This window comes from Mastigoproctus giganteus, chromosome 3, assembly GCF_048544385.1.
Source record: "Mastigoproctus giganteus isolate SK-2022 chromosome 3, ASM4854438v1, whole genome shotgun sequence".
NCBI lineage: Eukaryota > Metazoa > Arthropoda > Arachnida > Uropygi > Thelyphonidae > Mastigoproctus > Mastigoproctus giganteus.
Window position 1 is genome coordinate 24,933,655 of NC_143577.1, and position 18,859 is coordinate 24,952,513.

Here is an 18,859-nt window from a genome sequence, read left to right on the forward strand (position 1 = left end):
TTCAAACTCACAGAACCAACTTTTCATCTTCCTCGTTTATTCATTCAACTGCTGTTTTCTGGAACAACCTTCCTTCATACGTATTTCCTGAAAATTACAGTCCACAGAAGTTCAAGTCCAATTTCAACAAATATCTTCTTTCGTCTTCTCAACCTCCAACCCAAGCACTGTACTAAGTACTGTATGTTCTAATACCTCTCATGTTTGGGATTTACATAAAAAAAAATGAAATGTAATGCATTTATCTAATTTGAAGTAAAGATGTATGGAAATGGGATATTTCACACTGACCTCTTGTGATGTCATTTTAATAGTTTTTGATAGCTCTTCTAAAAAACTTATCTTTAAGCTATATCTTGAACCATTAAATTTAGAGACAAAAAGGCTATAATTTAAATTACAGTTTAAAAGTTAATATTATTTTTATTTCAAAGGTCATTAACTTGAATTTTATATGATTATTAATAATAGCCAAATATGCAAAACTTGAATATCGCAGTTGTTTAAACTTCTGTTTGTGATTAAAGTGTTAATTTATTACAAATTAGTTTTAAGATTATAAATATTCATTTTTCCCTAAATTTTTAATGTGTTTATTCTTATATTTTTCAAGGTAATGTGTCAGAAAGTAAACAAAGCAATGAGTTCCGTCACTGGTCTGTTTGAAGCAGTTTCTCTAACATACAATTCTACAGGAAACAAGCAATGTTTTGATATTTGGAATGAATATATATATTGTGCAGACCAAACAGGTTGTGGAACTGGACTGGACAGTAAAGCATGGGACTATCAGGTTTCATTTGTTTTTCAGTTTCTAATTAAACCCATTACAATATTGTATACTAGCATAACATTTATTATGTGGAAAAATTCCAGCAACACTGAGCTTATTCAATCTGTTCAAGACCTTAAACATATCAATTAGATCTTCTCACAAGTAGCTGGTTTCCAGATGCTGCAATTTGCAACATCCTGGTAAGGCTGGTAAGAGCACCCTTTTGCTCCGCTCACCAACCTTGTTCTTCTCTGCACCTATTATAACAGACCCATGTCCTTCGTAAAATGAGGCTTCCAGACCTGTATGTAGTACTCAAGATGAGGCCTGAGCATTGCCTTATACAATGGGATAATCGCCTCCTTATTCCACCTGGCAAATTTTCTGTATATCATTGAATAAACCCCATTAAGCTGTTCTGGCAACCTGTCTACCTGCTCAGAGAAATTTATATTCTGAATGTGCAATTATCCACAAGTCTTTTTCATTCTCCAATGCCTTGAGTTTGGTACATTAATCTGAGATTACTGCTTCCCATATACAGCACCTTGCATTTGTCAGTATTAAACTTCAACTGCCATTTTTCTAGATCTTGTTGCATTGCTTACCATACTACGCAAACTGCAAACTTAGACAATAAGCCTGATATACCTTCATCAGTATCGTTAATATAGGAAACAACAATGGACCCAGCACTGAAACTATGGACCCAACAATGCACCCAGCACTAGTTAAGAAACACATAAAATCCAAGGAAGTGAAGCCAGTCGCACTGCTGGACAGTTCAATGTCGAGTCAGTTTGGTGTGACATAAGCATTAGGAGATCAAAATTGAGAGTAGGAGTGTGTTATAGGCCTAATGACTGTGACGAGTATAATAAGGAACTGTATAGGGAAATAGAGTGGGTCAGTAAATCAGGGAGTCTTATAATGGGGGATTTTAATTTCCCAGATATTGACTGGAATTTGTGGGTTGGTCACTCACACACTAGCAAGGCTTTTGTGGATTTATTGGATGATTGTTTTCTACATCAGCAAGTTCGGGAGGCATCTAGAGGAAGTAATACTCTTGATCTGATTATCAGTAGTGATGCTTCATGCATTAGGAATCTGCAGATAAAGGAACCACTAGGTGGCAGTGATCACAGTGTGCTGAAGTGGGATTTACTCAAAGAGGTAACTACCATCGGGGGTAAAGGGAAGGGCTTTTGCTTTCGTAAAGATGACTACGGTGGTCTGAGACAGTATTTAAATTCTATACGGTGGGACCAACTGATGTGTTACCAACACCAAATTCAAAATGGGAAGCATTCAAAGAATTTATCTTGGAAGCTACTAGGCTTTACATACCAACTAAGAAATATTGTTCAAGGATTAGGCCTAAATGGATGTCAGATGAATTAATGAGGCATATGGCAGAGAAGAAAAATGCATGGGATACATATAAATTAATGGGTGACATGGAAGCCTATGATAGATATAAGCTGGTCTGTAACCAAGTCACAAAGGAGATTAGGCAGGCAAAGGCAGATTATGAGAAATACTTGGCAAAGGATGCAAAGAAAAACAACGAGTTCTTTACCTATGTAAACTCTAGAAGGAAAGGGATAAATCAGATTGGTCCACTGGATACAACAGGATATTCATGGTACAACTGTTGATGATCCTGCTCGGGTGGCTAACAAACTAAATGAGTATTTTGCATCTACATTCACCCATGAGGAGTTATTCAGGTAGGAGAATGCCAGAGGTGAGTTAAACTCTGGCAGTGAGCTGGATGATTTTGTAATAACTGAGAGGAAAGTGGAGGAGAAATTGTTGAAGATAAACATAAAAAAGGTACTCGGGGTGGATGGGATCTATCCAGTTATATTAAAGGAGGCAGCAAAGGATGTAAGCAAACCTTTAGCCATAATTATGAGAGCTTCTTTGGAATCAGGGGCGGTACCCATGGACTGGAGATCTGCAAATGTGACCCCAATTTACAAAGGAGGATCAAAGGGCAACACAAGTAATTATAGACTTGTTAGTTTAACTTCTGTTCCAGGAAAATTAATGGAGGCACTGGTTAAAGAAGCACTGCAGGATCATCTAGACAAGACTTCAGTTATAGCTCGGACACAGCATGGTTTTATTAAGGGAAAGTCTTGCCTGACCAATTTGATTGGATACTGTGATGTGGTCACAAAGGAACTAGATGCAGGGAATAACTTTGTTATCATATATTTGGATCTTAGAAAGGCTTTTGATACTGTTGCACATGGAAGACTGCTACACAAATTGGAGCAGTGTGGCATTGGAGGCAAATTGTTGCTATGGATAAAGGGATGGTTCAGTGGGAGAAGACAGAGAGTGGTAATTAATGGACACTGCTCATCATGGACTAATGTTATTAATGGTGTCCCTCAGGGTTCAGTATTGGGTCCATTGTTGTTTTCTGTATTTATAAATGATATTGATAATGGTATATCAAACTTAATGTCCAAGTTTGCAGATGATACAAAGGTTGGCAGGGTTGTTAAGGACACTAATAACAGTATGCTGCTGCAACAGGATCTAGAAAAGTTGAGCAGATGGGCTGAGAGGTGGCAAATGAAGTTTAACATGACAAATGTAAAGTACTACATATGGGAAGCAGCAACCCCAGAGTGACGTATCAACTCTGTGGTACTATACTGACAGTGGTAGAGAACGAAAAGGACCTGGGGTAATTGTGCAGGCAGATATGAAGTTTTCTGAGCAGTGCAGACGGTCTACAAGAGTAGCTCATAGTGTCTTGTCAATGATATACAGGAATTTTTCTAGCAGGGATAAGGTGATTATCCCCTTACATAAGGCAATGATCGGGCCACACCTTGAGTACTGTATACAGGTCTGGAGGCCTCATTTTAAGAAGGATGTAGAACTGTTGGAACGAGTACAGAGAATGGCAACAAGATTAGTGAATGGAACAAAGGGTTGCTCTTACGAAGAAAGGCTTAAATTTTGCAAATTACAGTGTGTGGAGACTAGGCACCTGCGAGGTGATCTGATTGAGGTGTATAAATCCTTGAATGTTTTGAGCATGCTCAATGCTGATAGAATTTTTCCTCTTGCCCAGAATAATCATATGAGAGGGCATAAATTCAAATTGAGAAAAGACAGATGTAAGATAGATGTGTGGAAGTTTGCCTTTAGCCAGCGGGTGGTTGGTTGGTGGAACAGACTTCCATCCTTTGTTGTGGATCATATGCCTCTACTAATGCTAATGCCCCTTTCTGTGGCATACTTTTTCATCATTACTTTTGTTTTAGCCATATTCATCTTTAGTCCAAAGTCCTTACTAACTGTGCATAACTGATTAAGATTTTCCTCTAATTCTCTGGGATCGTGGCTTATGAAAACTGTCATCTGTAAATCGTAACTGGTTTAGGTACTCTCCATTCACATTGACTCCTTTCTGCGACCAGTCTAATTTTCTGAAAGCTTCCTCAAGGACAGCAGTAAAACTTCTGCGATATTGTGTCTCCTTGTAATCCCAGGGGCTCACATTTAGTGAGTATGGGTTTGGCACACTCAGGGTCCTAAGCTGGATATCATCATTCTTCTCTTTCTTGGTGATTCCCTTCATCTTCTCTCTTTCTTTCTGGGTAAATTGGTTTTTTTTTTTTTTTTTTTGCTTGTGCAGCAAAAGCTTCGGTTTCCTTGCACCATATCGCTAATAACTCCTTTCTCAATTTTAAATTTGCTACTGTCTTTGTCTAGTCTAATAAAGGAGGTAGCATTCTCATATATTTTCTTCAAAATCATAATATATGGGGTATACCTATGCCTTGTCTTTCCAGTGTCCGAAACATTTCCTTATAAGGCGCACTATAGCCTCAGCAGCTTATGCACCATTAAACCTCCATAACAAACACACACACACACACACACATACATTTCCTTATGCTGTATGGAGTCAAATTCCTTTTCATAATCCACAAATGTCGGGCATAATAGTGTTTTATATTCATTTGCTTTCTCCATTAGCTGTGATATGACATGAAGGTGATCCATAGTTGAGACTCCTGTCCTAAAACCAGCTTGCTCTTTCGGTTGATTCTCATGAAGTATTCTTTCTAATCTGTTAGTAATGACCCTTGTGAACAACTTATAGATGTGGGATAACAAGCTAATTGGTCTATAATTTCCAATTTCTGATTTATCTCCTTTCTTATGCAGCAAAACTATGATTGCATTATTCCACTGCATAGGCATCACACCTTTTCTAATGCACTTTGTGAAGAGCCTTGCCAGTTTTTGTGTTATGTCTCTTCCTCCCAATTTTAACAACTCTACAGTAACTTCATCTTCCCCCGGGGCTTTCCGATTCTTCATTTTCTTCAATGCATGTTCTACCTCATCAGGAAGAATATCGGGTATGTCGTATGTGTTGCTACTTTGCAATCCATCTTCCCCACTGCTGGTGTCATTCCCTCGCTCCTTGTATAATTCTCTATAGTAGTCTTCTACTATTTTGAATTATGCCTTCTCTGCTATTTATAAGTACACCATCACTATTCTTCAGTTTCAGTATCATTTGTCTTTCTGTATCTTCCTTTGTTTTCCCTTAATGCTTGTTCTACTTTTCTTGTGTTAAATCTTCTTATGTCCTCTGAGTCTCTTTATAATGGCTTTGCATTACTCAGTATACTCAATTTTCTCCTTGTCAGTGTTTATCTTGCTCTTCATTTGTCGCCTTTGGTTCATCATAACAAGTGTTTCTTGACTAATTGTTTCTTCTTTGGATTTCTTTTTACCTATAGGTGTTTTGGGCTTTATCACTTTCAGAAAGTTGTAATATTCCTTGTCGATATGTTGGTCCAGAGCAGTCTGCAGAAGCTCAAACTTGTTCTTAAGTTCCAGTACATACTGCTTTTTCTCCTCTTCTGTTATCTCAAAGACCTTCGTATTATTTACTCGAGTCAGTTTTTTCCTTTCTTTTCCAACATTTACCTTATTCAGGTCAGTAAAATCATTCACGATATATCTTTTGTCAGTGAGGATGAAGTCAATTTCATTAGTTGTTAATCCATTTGGGCTTTTCCATGTTCACTTTCTGTTCACCCTTTTCTTGAAAAAAGTGTTCATTACTGACAATCCTTGAGATTCTGAAAATTCCACAAGTCTTTCACCAATTCCAAAATTTCCTATAGTTCCTCTTTCTACATAATAATAGTGTAGTGGGTTTTCTGCTCATCTAGAAGACTCTCAATTTCGGTGTACATTTCTTCAACCTCTTCATCATCATGGCTCAATGTTGGTGCATAAATCATTATAACCTTTAGCTTGTACCTCTTAGAAATCCTGAGTATTAGTCTTTACACCCTTGGTGATGTACTTTTGAGTTCCAAAATGTTGTTTTTTATATTCTTATGGACCAGAAAGCCAACTCCACCATCTCTCCTTTCACTGTTTCCATTGGTATACAGCAGATTTCCACTTGATAAACATAAATGATTCATTTCTTCTTCTTGTTTCAGCCAAACTGATGTTATTCCAATTCATATTTTCTAGTTCCTTTTCCAGCTCTAATATCTTGTCTTCACCGATGAGCAATCTTTCGTTGTAATAGGCCAAGTTCAGTTTCCGTGCATGGCAGCCTGGTCGTACCCAGAGATTCTTAGCACCCTCTGCTTCCACTCCGATCCTCTTGCTGCCGTAAGAGGGGAAGTGAAAGCTGCTGGGGACTGAGGGCCATTTGTTTCGTCATGCTGTCATGTGCTAGAGGGTTTGGTCTTTTTCTCTTCACTCTGACCAGGTGTCTTGAAGAGTACCACTCTACACGTTCGTTGCCACCTAAGTGACATAACAGGACTTACCATCGAGAAGGTGTGCATGAGTGGATTTTAGGGAAGCAGGCCAACTGGACTTCTCCTAAATCTTCTGTAATAGAAATATATTGGATCCATCAGTTTTTTAGACTGAGTGTCTGATAACACACAGAATACCTGTTCCCCTCTAAGCCACTTAGGGGAGAACAGGTATGGTGCACTTACTGGATGGTTATTAATGAACTTTTTTTTTCCTTCAAAATAAGATTAACTAAAGTTTAAAACTAGAACTGTTATTTTATAATTATCTTTAATTTAAACTTTAAATTTACATTACAGAATGCTCTTATTTTATACTCTGCAGTCAGTTTAGTATTTTTTTATTATTTTTTTTTTTCAATTTTAAAAGCACAGACCGATACTCTACTTTAGAAAATTCTACAGTAACTGTGTGAATGATCTTATAACTAGTGAGGACCTTTGAAATAGCAGTTCTCATAAATATGGTCAGTTGTGTTCCATAAATTTTGATAAGTATTCTGCAGAATTAAATAATCTTTTAATGACTATTTCTTTTAATGACAATATTTCTTTAGCCCTTGGCTGCAAACTGTGAGTGTGAGATCCCCTATTATGGTTCAAGTGTGGTTTAGTGAAAGTGTGCTAAATGTTTTGAGCCTAGATTAAGGTTGATAATTGTGGGTACAGCCGATGATTTTGACATTTTGGGAATTAAAATGAATATGTTGCCCACACCAGTAATGTTTGGAGACAGATAAGCATAGTTAGAAATATGAATACTAATAAGCCCAAATGCAAATCAAGAGAAAGATGGATTGTTGGTGTCAAGCACTGTAAGAAAGCAAGCAAGCACAGGCTTATGCTGGATAGGGCTAAAAATCAGATAGGAAATAGGATAGTATGGAAAAACACAGTGAATGAAAGGTTAATAGTTCAGAATTAATTTTCAGTATCATTTGGCTTGTATTGGAGGAGTAATCCAGAAATAAGATGTTCAAACTTTCTACACATTTATTTATTTTTCATATAACAGACTTCCCAATCTGAGCAGCACGTACAATAGGCTATTCGAGTCTCCATGAAAAATGTCATGGAGGGAGGAGGGAGCAGGAGCTTCACACAGATAATGAAGGAATGGCACCTCCTGCTAGGAAGCTGGACACACCTGACTATTATACCACAGCATCCTGGCAAGACATTCAGAAATATACATGGAGTATAGGCAGTGGTAACAAAATTGAAATGGGATGAAGAAACAGCTTGTTGGACCGAATCACTGGGCTAATGTACCCGGAAGTTGTGGACATGTGCAGGGTAATAGCACTTCATTAGATCTGATCTTTCACCCTCACAACCTCCTTGTCTACCCTGTAGGAACCATAGCCAGAAGGAGACCAAGGCTGCCAAAAAAGAGCACAAACACATATAACTACTCAATAATAGCTGTGACCAATAGCCAACATGCATAAGTTTCACATAGGCTAACGTCTAGGTGCTGGCCACTTCAACAAACCATGAGATCCAAAAGGACCAGCAAAGATTGGTCACATTCTAGCAACATAGAAATTCGAAAATCTCAGAGAGACTATTATAGCATTGAAAGATAGCAGAAACCTGGTACCACTCAGATTATTCATGCATATGACAGACAATATAGGAGATAGTGTTTCTCTATGGCATTTATAATGTGCTTAGGAAAGATAGAAAAATGAGGGGGGGGGGCATGGCTCCTCAAACGCAACCTGAATGCAACTAAAGCATTCTCAAATTTAGAACTTTATGTGTGCGTACATGTGTGTATTGTTATGAAATGAAATGATGATTTCGTTTCAGAACAATATAAATTTTATTATCATTCTTGAACTTAAACACAGTAATGTACAGTTGTTTTAGAGTTAAGGCATGTTTGCTTTTTATAATTAATTTATTGGTACTGGGCAGTTGTTCGAAGGTCATAGGATTATCTGTTGCTGTTCTTGAGTGAAATTAGCAACTCATCAATAATTACCAATGGAAAATTAGGAAATTTCATATTACTATTAGGTTTGCATAACGTATTTCAAGAACAGCAGATTAATGAGAAAATTAATAAATATTTGAAGATTATTCATGCATATGACAGACAATATTCATTAGTTGAATATTTGTTACTTCAATAAGCTGGACATAATTTAGCAATAGCTTAGAAGTTAGTCACATAAAGGAATTTAAAAGTTTTAATTTTCACAGAGTTTAAATATGAACAAATGTTTCAAGCATATCATAGAATGAATAATCCTGTGATGTGAATTTATATCAGGTTCTATGATATAAATTTAGAACTGGCAAATTTGCTGCTTTGGGAAGCTACAGAAAACTTTTCAAATAGTATCAATGTAATATACATAATTCCCAGAAATCAATTTTATCATAGTATATAGACACCAAAATTTTTATTAAAAGTTTGGGTCTTTTTATTTAAACATTCAGTAGCCAGGAACTGCTGTTGTCAAAGGAATATCAGATTATCGGGCTTCTCTTATATAGTGGTGAATCCATTATACTCTCATAGAAGGCTACCCCCACTTAAACAGTACTAAATTTTAATGTACAGAATGGGTTACAGTGACTTTTTTTCAACGAGATTATTTATAATAGGTATTTTGAACCTATTTCGAACACATTTTCATGAGACTTCAGAATCATTATGGACAGAATATTTTAATTCAGAATTTTATAGCATATAACAGAACTATGATGCTCAGTACTTTCTACGTTGATATCAATATTTGTGTAAGAATAAGAAAATTTTACCTCGATATGATACGTAGAACATTTCCATGTGATACTCTCCAGAAATTAAAATGAATAAAAGATTAACGCAAAATTATTACAATAAAAACAATTCAAAAAACAATTTTAAATAATTATTAAAATTAATAAAAAGTTTAACGTAAACAATTTCCTTCCTCTTGATAGCATATAACAGAGCTATGATGTTCAATACATTCTACGTTAATATCAATATTTTTATAATAATTGAAATTTACCTCAATATGATATGTAGAACACTTCCGTGTAATACTCTCCAGAAATTTCGTATGATACTCTCCTGGAGAGTATCATACGAAAGTGTATGCTTATCATATTGAGGTAAATTTCTCTTATTCTTATACAAACATTGATATTAACTTAGAACATATTGAGCATCATAGTTCTGTTATATACTATCAAGAGGGAAAAAAATCGTTTATCAAAATTTACGTTAAACTTTTTAAATTAATTTTTGAATTTTTTTATTGTAATCATTTTGCGTTAATCTTTTATTTGTTTTAATTTCTAGAGAGTATCATAAGGAAGTGTTCTACATACCATATTGAGGTAAATTTCTCTTATTCTTATACAAATTTTAATTCGGAATGAAAATGCAGGCATTCACTGAAGAGAACTTCATGACTGCCATACATGAGTAGTCTTGAAAAGCATAAACATACCCACATTTTAAGATCTGAAAATTCAGTAAAGTCAGTAGCCTTTTAATATAAAGTCAGTCTTTTTGTTAAATACATTCTGAAAAATATTGTTGTACTAACTTTATTAACATTTATTAAAAGTTAAATATGTGAAAATTTTATGAGTTTCTTTGCACTTTTCTAGGCATGTACAGAAGTGAATTTGAAAATTGATACAAATGGCATAAATGATATGTTTCCAAAACTTCCTTTCTCAAAAGAAATGAGAGAGAATTACTGTAAGAAGACTTATAACATTTCACCACGGAATCAGTGGCTAAGTATTCAGTTTTGGGGAACTGGTAAGTATTGTTTTACATGATCTTTTTTGACATTGGTTTCTTTGTTTGCATTGATCTTGACTCATTCACTGCTATAAATACATTTATATTTGAATGTATCAAATAAAGTGCATGCTAATGTTATAAGAGCACAAACTTATTATAGGAATACACTAACCATACTTTAACACACACATGAATAAATTAATTAAAAAATTTTATATTAAATTAATTTTAATATTTTTATTTTTTAATTTTTTTTATTTTTATTTTTTTTAAATATTTTTTTAAATTAAGTAAATTAAACATTAAATAAATTTTTAAAAATTATCAATAACAGTCAGTACTTTGTTCATTAATTTTAATCACGAATGCATCATGAATCAAGGACAATCAATAATTCAAGCATGTTCATTTTCATTTGGTCCTGCTTTGAATAATAATATATTCAAATATATATTATTTGAATAAAAATATATTCAAAGCCCCTCCATAAATGACATAATAGAGGAATTTTCATATAGAATGAATAAAAACCCTCTTGCCTTAAGTTTTGCTTTTCTTTCCTCCCCACCCCTTTGCTAATAATTCTGCTTTTTTGAAAATCCATTCATATGTTCATAAGCAACAGAAATCTGCTGACTTGGCTGTTGGCCATTTATCTTCAATGTGCGAATGCTGACATAAATTAAATTTTTCCATTAGCACTATGATAGATTAATATTAAGAGAGATTAAAAGTACAGCATTTAGGATATCAGAATATGACTTAAAACTTAACACATAGGCAATATTATACACGAGCAGGTAATGTCCAATTGCAAAACAATGAAATTAGCACTACATTTTTGTATTTCATTATCAGTGTATGCATCTTTGAATTAAAATAATATGAGAGAGAAAAAGAGAAAGAACTTTTTTCACATTGGATAAGTGGTAAGGACGAAATCATTTTATGATTTGACCAATTTTTTATTTATTTATTTTATTTTTTTTTTTTTTTAGCTTCATATCACAATAACCATGGCACCCAAGGACTGAAATCTATATTTCAGATGTACAAATTTTTGCAATTAATTTTAAAAATTAATACATTCTCATCCAACAAAATTATAGTATATTAACATGATTCTTATCATCAAGAATCATTAACATGATTCTTATCATATAATAACATTTCATTTTCATTATATACTTTAATAAATGTCATATTTACTCTTATTATTTACTTTTAACATTAAATTGAGTCAATAGTTTTGTCTCATAAAACAGAGTTTGTAGATTAGTAAGAATAAAGTTCTATTATGTAAAATTCTGTAGTATTTATAGAGATCTGTTATTGTTATTTTGATATAGATATTAAATCTGCCTCAAATATCGTATTCAGTAATGGAAACTTAGATCCATGGAGTGTGGGTGGGGTAAGTTGATTTTGCTCTTTAATTTTAAAACATATGTCATAAATATGATTTATCTAGTGTATGAATATTATAAAGGAATAAATGTTAAATAAATTAAATATTTTGTTAAATAAATTAAATAAATTAAAAATTAAATAAATGTTAAAAATTAAATATTTTTTTTTATATGACATCAGTAACTTATTAGAAATACATCATTATAAGGTTTGAGATAAAATCCTTGCTTATTTGATACTTAACTTATGTATTATTCAAATTTATTCATATTTTATTCACAGTTTACATGAATTGATTTATATTTTGTTGACTGTCTTTTGACAGTCAGTAAAAATTTTTAAGCCTTTATATATCATATGGAGCGTGCGTCACATTAGATAAGTAAAAGTAAATCTTTTTTTGTGTGTGTGTGTGTTGTTTTTAGGTTTTGCATAATGTATCCAACACAGTAGTAGCTGTTTGGATTGAAGGAGGAGCACATCATTTGGATCTGAGGTAAACCAATTGCTTAATAAGTTAATAGTAAAAAGTTATGAAATATTTATGATATGTAGCTATTATTAAATAATGCTGCATTTTAAAGTTTGTGTTATGCAGAATAACCGTTTTTTACCTTTTCGTGTAATATTTTGAGCATGTTACTTTGCATGCTTATTTTTTTTTATATGACATCAATTACCCAAGAACATTCCCTTTGCTTCTTGTTCGTTGAAAATAAAATCATATTTGCATCTGCTTTCCTGTAATCCAAAATGCAGATATGTTGTTCTTCTTATCTGATGTTCTGCGCAAGATGCATCAGGCTGGTAGTAAACAATATGCAAGATATTCCAAAATTAGGGTAACAATTTCCTCATTAATAAAGTGAAACTAATATAAGTTGCTTTCAATCCTTCTAAAACTCAGTGCTGTCTTATATCTCACAAAAAGGATTCTTCTGCTCCTATGCTTATGTTCAGTGACACTCCAATTTCTAGGCAAGATCATATATCTCTATTGGGGAATTACCCTGACTTCTAATCTCTCTTGGCATAAGCACATTACAACTATTGCTTCCTCTGCATCTAAAAACCTGAGTTTTCTCTTTTGCTCTCAGCATTACTTTTCTTCCAAACAGCTGTTCTTCTGTACAAATTGCAAATCCGACATACCATAATATATTGTTCCCGCATCTGGGGTGGTGCCCCCAAACCTCTCTCTTGGGCTTCTAGATTCCATTCAAAAGAGGACAGTTAAGCTAATTACCTCATCTCTAGCAGTTTCTCCACTCTCTGTCTCATAGATGTTGTGTTTCTGCTGCGTGCCGTTTCTATAGATACTTGCATGTGCATTTTTAATTTCCACTCTCTCTCTCTCTCTCTCTCTCTCTCTCTCTTCAACAGCAGTCCAAACATGTGCCACAACCATTCAACATCCTTTTACTGTCCAACTTCAAACTCACAGAACCGACTTTTCTTCTTCGGTATTTATTCATTCAACTTCCATTTTCTGGAAATTACAATTTACAGAAATTCAAATCTAATGTCAACGAGTATCTTCTTTCATCTTCTCAACCTTCAGCCCATGCACGGTACTAAGTACTATAGGTTCTAATACCTGTTGTGTTTGGGGTTTTCATTAAAAAAAAAATTCAGTGAATCAGAGAACATAGCTGCTCTCAGACATTATTTATATATAAAAAGGATTTCTTCCTTAAAATTGTATTCTTAGTGCATCTTACAGAGAAAGTAGACAGCTTGGAACTAACACTGATTTTAAACTCTGTCGTTTAACTTTCTTAGTCTTTGTTCGTTATTGAAATCAGTAGCATCATATCTAATGTATTTTATCCACATTGGCTAATTATGTTATTGATGCTCTGTTTTTATCAATAATTATAAAATAATTGTATGCAGCCATTTGAATAATAATTGGACACAAGATCTGTCAGTATGCTATTCTTCTATCATGACTCTGGAGGCTTATTTTGTTATTTTTTTTGAAAACATTTCCTATACAGGCTCTAAATCACTGAAATGATATAATTTTAAATTTACACAAAGCTTTTATAAATAGCTTCAGGGTTTGCTTTTGTTGATCAGTTAAAACTGTACATTAATATCGACAAGGTATGGAAAAATTTCTGGAGAATGGAATTACTGTAAAAAAAGATGATTTAGTAAAATGTTTTAAAGAAGTATGCTTAAACTGTAAGTTTAAGGACTTACAGTTAGAGCATAATTAAGCGGTGCTACTTTAATATACTTAGAAGTATGCTCTGCAACAGATTACTAACCTTTCTGCTGATCACTTCCATCACACAATTCACATACCTATTCTACAGGATATCTCATCATTGTGCCAAGGACACTTATGGTTTTCCATCTAGTGTACCTTTGTACTGTTATTGCAACAAATACAATTTTCACCATGCATTTTCCCACTATTTTCTTTCAAACAGTATGCTTAATGGTGTTGAATGAATAGTCTACTGTGATATTATAATAAGTTTACCACTTATCACTCATTTGAACAGGTCTTATTCGAGACTTAGGGTAATGTATTAAAGTATTTAACTGAGGTTGTAGTTAACCGATCTGAGGCAGATGGTATTGGGTTTCCTTTAAGTTTTTCTGGTTTTTCAGCCTTCACAAAAAATGCACAATAAATTATATGACGTAATATACCATATGGACCATCTCACTAAAGTAATCAGTATGTCAGATAATCCTAGATGCAGCCAACCACCGAGTGGTTTGCAAACTGGGAACTGCATATGTTTCATAGGAGAGTTGCAAACTTTCTGATAACTTATATTTTGATGGATTCAATAAATGAATAAACTTATTTTAATTATCAATAGAGAGAAATGTGTAATTGAATTTCTGTTCTGAGAAACTTGGTTGCCCTAGTTGAGAGATAAACTTTACAGAATTCACCCACCTGACTCTTCAGTTCAGATAATTGGTCATTTAGTTAACCAGTATTATACTGAAAGAAATTCTGTTGAATTTCTTTTTCAGTGTAATACTAGTTTTGCTGTAAAAGGGAAAAAGACTCGCCCTCCTATTTCTGGGCAATCCTTTTTGAGCAGTCCAAACCATTGACCTTTCCATAACAATGACCACTTTAAATTAAGTATAAAATTTCATGTGGATTTTTATTTGTGGTCAATGGATTACAACTACCAAGTGGGCACACTTAAAAAAACTAATATAATGGAAGGTTGTTTGACATTTCTATATTTCTGTTGCAGCAGTGACAGCTTACGTAAATTATAAGTGACCTTGTCCAAGTTTTGTTGAATGGTTATTCAAAAGTAGAGTTCGGTATCATTGGTATCTTGCAATATGTGTGTATTTTTATATTAATTATTATTTTTTCTTTCTATATCATGTCTCAATCATCTATTCATATAATTTACAATTCTTAGGGCATTATTTCCTAGACATAAATAATGCCCTAAGAATTTTCTAACTTCCTTGTTATCACTTTAAGTATTGCTTAAATTTTGTATTAAGTGTTGATTTGCAAGATTTCTGTGATCTTTTGTTATGGAATCAGTACTGTAATATTTATTTAATAAATAAATACAGTAATATTGTTGTTATTTTCTGACCCCTGCCCTTACTACTGATAACCAGCTTAGTTCCCTCCTTCGCTTTAGTTTTTCAACTTTGTGTTTGTACTTGATTATGAGGCGAAGGTAAAGAAAGCCAACACGAGAACCAGGGCAAATTATAGAAAACTTACCAGATAGACTGGTTTTCCATTACCGCAGTTTGTCCCTGCATTCTCGGTAAACGATGGTGCATGTTATCTGTATCGGCAGTAGAAGTAGAGAACAATATATTGATTGATACATAGGTGTGACAGATGATAACATCATAGCGTTAAGTGATTCATTGACATCATAAAACATATATATATAAAGAATCTTTCTTTCTTTCTTTTCCTATTATTTCCTAACCTAACTTTTAAGATCAGGTTAGGAAAAATAAAGCAACCTTTTCCTTTTTTTCGTAACTTATCCTTTAAGGTTGAGTTAAGAAACCTAACCTTAAAAACATACAAAGAAATCAGTGATATGGTTTTTATAGCAAAAACTCATGAACCCCAATAATCTACTTTTAATAATGAGAAAAATTACATAGTCTGTAACGTCTGTGTCAATCAATATGTCATTCTCGATTCTATTACCACTACTGATAACACGTACTATCTGTTTACTGAGAATACAGGAAGAAACTGCAGTAGCGGCAAACCAGTTTGTCCAGTAAGTTTCCCGAAGTTTGCCACGGTTTTTGGGTTGGCTTTCTTTACCTTAGCCGATTTTGGTGTACTATTATATCCTAGATATTCTTTGTTGATCCCTTGCTAAGTCATGCCCTACTTGTTGGAAACCACTGCATAAATGTAAATAAATCTTTTGAAACTTTTTTTAAGGTTTTCTTTCTTTAGAAACATTTGAAAAAATATCATAACTTAAATTTGGTGTATTTTGATTTCATTCTGTGTATTAACTGATGTATTTACTGTTTTATTTAATAAATATTCAAGGGAGAAGAATAAAGCTGACCCTCCATCAGTAGTATTAGCCAGGCATATTGAGGTTGAAAACATCAAAAAATGGTTGAAAGAAAGTGATCAGGAATATTGAATATACGGAATATAATTAGCAATGATTGTCTATTAAATTGATAACCTTTCTAATTATTAAAAAAAAAAAAAACAGATAAAAACTCTTGAAAAAGTTTCAGTTTGAAATTTTTATCTCTCATATAGTTAAGTCCACCACAATATTAACATGTTATACCCTTTTTTTTTTTTTTTTTTTTTTAAGGCATAAAAATTATATAAAAGTTATTGGTTAATAACTATAGAACTCTGTGAGTTTAAAGTATAAATTGTTGTATTTTGCACTTGTAAATATTAAAATAAAAAATATTTTAATTTAAATGGGTTCTAGAATGAGATACTATCTTTGTTCCTGTGTTATGTTACAAGCTGCATATTATATAATATATGGCTTGATACAAATAAAAATTGACAACTGACTTTGCCTCTCATCAATGAAAAAATTTAATACGTTTAATACCTGCCAGTTTTTCCAAAATGTTTTGGAAATTTTGTCTTTTGTGATTTTATAGAAAGTGTTCTTCTGGATTATTTATTTAGGCTTGTATTAAAGTTTTCAAATACAGATCTTCTGAATTTATCTATCTTTATTTACCTTCAGAGAGTTGACTCTACATAGCACAGATATAAGATGATAATTGTAAATGAGACCCCATGAAAATGGGAATAACTTTGAGTAAAATGGTGAAATTTACAAGTAACAATTTTTATTCTACAAATTTTATTCTGTAATATTTTTATTACAAGTAACAATCTTCTTAATTTGTCATAAAAAATTTTGAATGATCATCTGATCATTATATAACTAAGCATGATAAAACACGTCAAGACTCCCAGCATTTTGTTGTTTTTATTAAAACAACAAAAATGTTCATTCTTATTCAGCCACAGACAATGAATGTTCTTTATGTAGATAAAGTTGGCAGAGTTAGTTTAAAAAATGGGGCTATTGACATCTGAGAACGGTGGTGTTTTTTTTTTTTTTTTTGTGCAATGCTGATAACATTTATATGCTTTGTTATGCCCCTATTAACTCTGCTGCTCCTGTGCATTTCTTCACCTTATCAGCAAAAATGACCATGAAAGCCTATAAATGGCTAAAATCATCTGAAATTAATTTTTGGGTTTGCATTATTAGCATTTTTTCAACCCTGTCTTGTTTTCAGGTTCAATGAGCTCTTGATAGTAAAATTTTCACCATGCAATTTGAGTAAACCAACCATATCAATCTCCTCAACATTATCCAAGCTAATTTATTTTGCAATTTCCATTATGTTTCTTTGCACATCCTCTTCTAGCTCTCAAAATCCAATGTAATTTTGAATTTGACCAGACCTTAATTTCTCCAAATGCAGTTCATATTTGATGACTGAACATCCTTCTGTTCTGCTTCTTCCTTTCACAAGTATTTTAGACCCATTTTAAGTTAGACTGTTAAAGTGAAACCAATAAATGAATCAAGTAAAATAGAATATGAATACCTTCTACTTACTGACATTCCAGTTTGTTGGTAAACATTGCAGTGTATATTTTGAATGTATATTTTATAAAATAATGTTTTATTCTTCATTGTTGCTCAGTAATTCAGAATGAAGATATATTTTCAGTCTTGCTGAAAGAGAGAGAATGGAATGCAGCCCATCCAAATTAAATAGAAGAAAAAAATATAGTCCATTTTGGTTTCTGCTTCTTTTTCCTTTCAAGTGATAGAATTAGTAGCTTGTTATGGACTCCTTCCATCTTTTTTGTGGTCTACCTTTGTCTGAGGGCTATATTCTAGTATTGCTCTGAATATCTTCTTCTTTCCATTGTAGCCAGCATTTAGCCAGCATTTCTCACATTCATCAATATAAACTAAAATACGGGTCTTTCTAACTCTGTTTTAAAATGCAAAATATTGAATCTTTTTTGTCAACAGACTTTTAGTGCAGATTTTCAAACACATCTTACATTTTGCATATGTTTTGGCAGGTATATATCACATTAATCCTATGTAGGCCTGGCATAGCTGAGTGGTCAGGAGCAGGAGTGCAGTAGCATGCACTCTTTGAGTGGAGCGCGGTTCAAGCCCGTGACTACATGCATGATATTTGTTTATTAAAGATATCTTTTAATTTCAGTGTTGGGTTTGTAAGTAGCATTAATTAATCACTTTGGCCTTTTAAATATATTAATGCTCTATATATTTACACATTTTTTTCCTTTCCTAATGAAAAAAAGCCTTAGAATGCAAAATATTTTTAAATAGCCAATAACTGAACAAAAATAAATAAAACTGAAATACTTTAGAACATATAAATGAAATAGCCTTAAGTTTATTGCATCATATAATGATATAACATCTTCCAAATGTTTGATTATGTGCCACACATTAATACTTATTATTAATTTAGAAGAAATTTTCCATCTAAAGTTGGATCTAAGATCTGTATTAAATTTTCAAAATTCCCATATAAAAGATA

The 18,859-nt window shown here is 33.0% G+C and overlaps 1 protein-coding gene across 1 annotated transcript in view; it reads left to right on the top strand.

Moving 5' to 3' along the window:
• Positions 1 to 16,549, top strand: part of LOC150087809 (dipeptidyl peptidase 2-like) — a 267,578-nt gene extending 251,029 nt beyond the window's left edge. The window contains exons 7-11 of the mRNA XM_090370436.1: positions 614 to 793; positions 10,228 to 10,384; positions 11,719 to 11,783; positions 12,205 to 12,275; positions 16,320 to 16,549. Coding sequence (XP_090226562.1) covers positions 614 to 793; positions 10,228 to 10,384; positions 11,719 to 11,783; positions 12,205 to 12,275; positions 16,320 to 16,419 — 573 coding nt within the window. The 3' untranslated portion in view covers positions 16,420 to 16,549. The remainder of the gene's footprint in view (positions 1 to 613; positions 794 to 10,227; positions 10,385 to 11,718; positions 11,784 to 12,204; positions 12,276 to 16,319) is intronic.
• Positions 16,550 to 18,859: the final 2,310 nt, after the last annotated feature.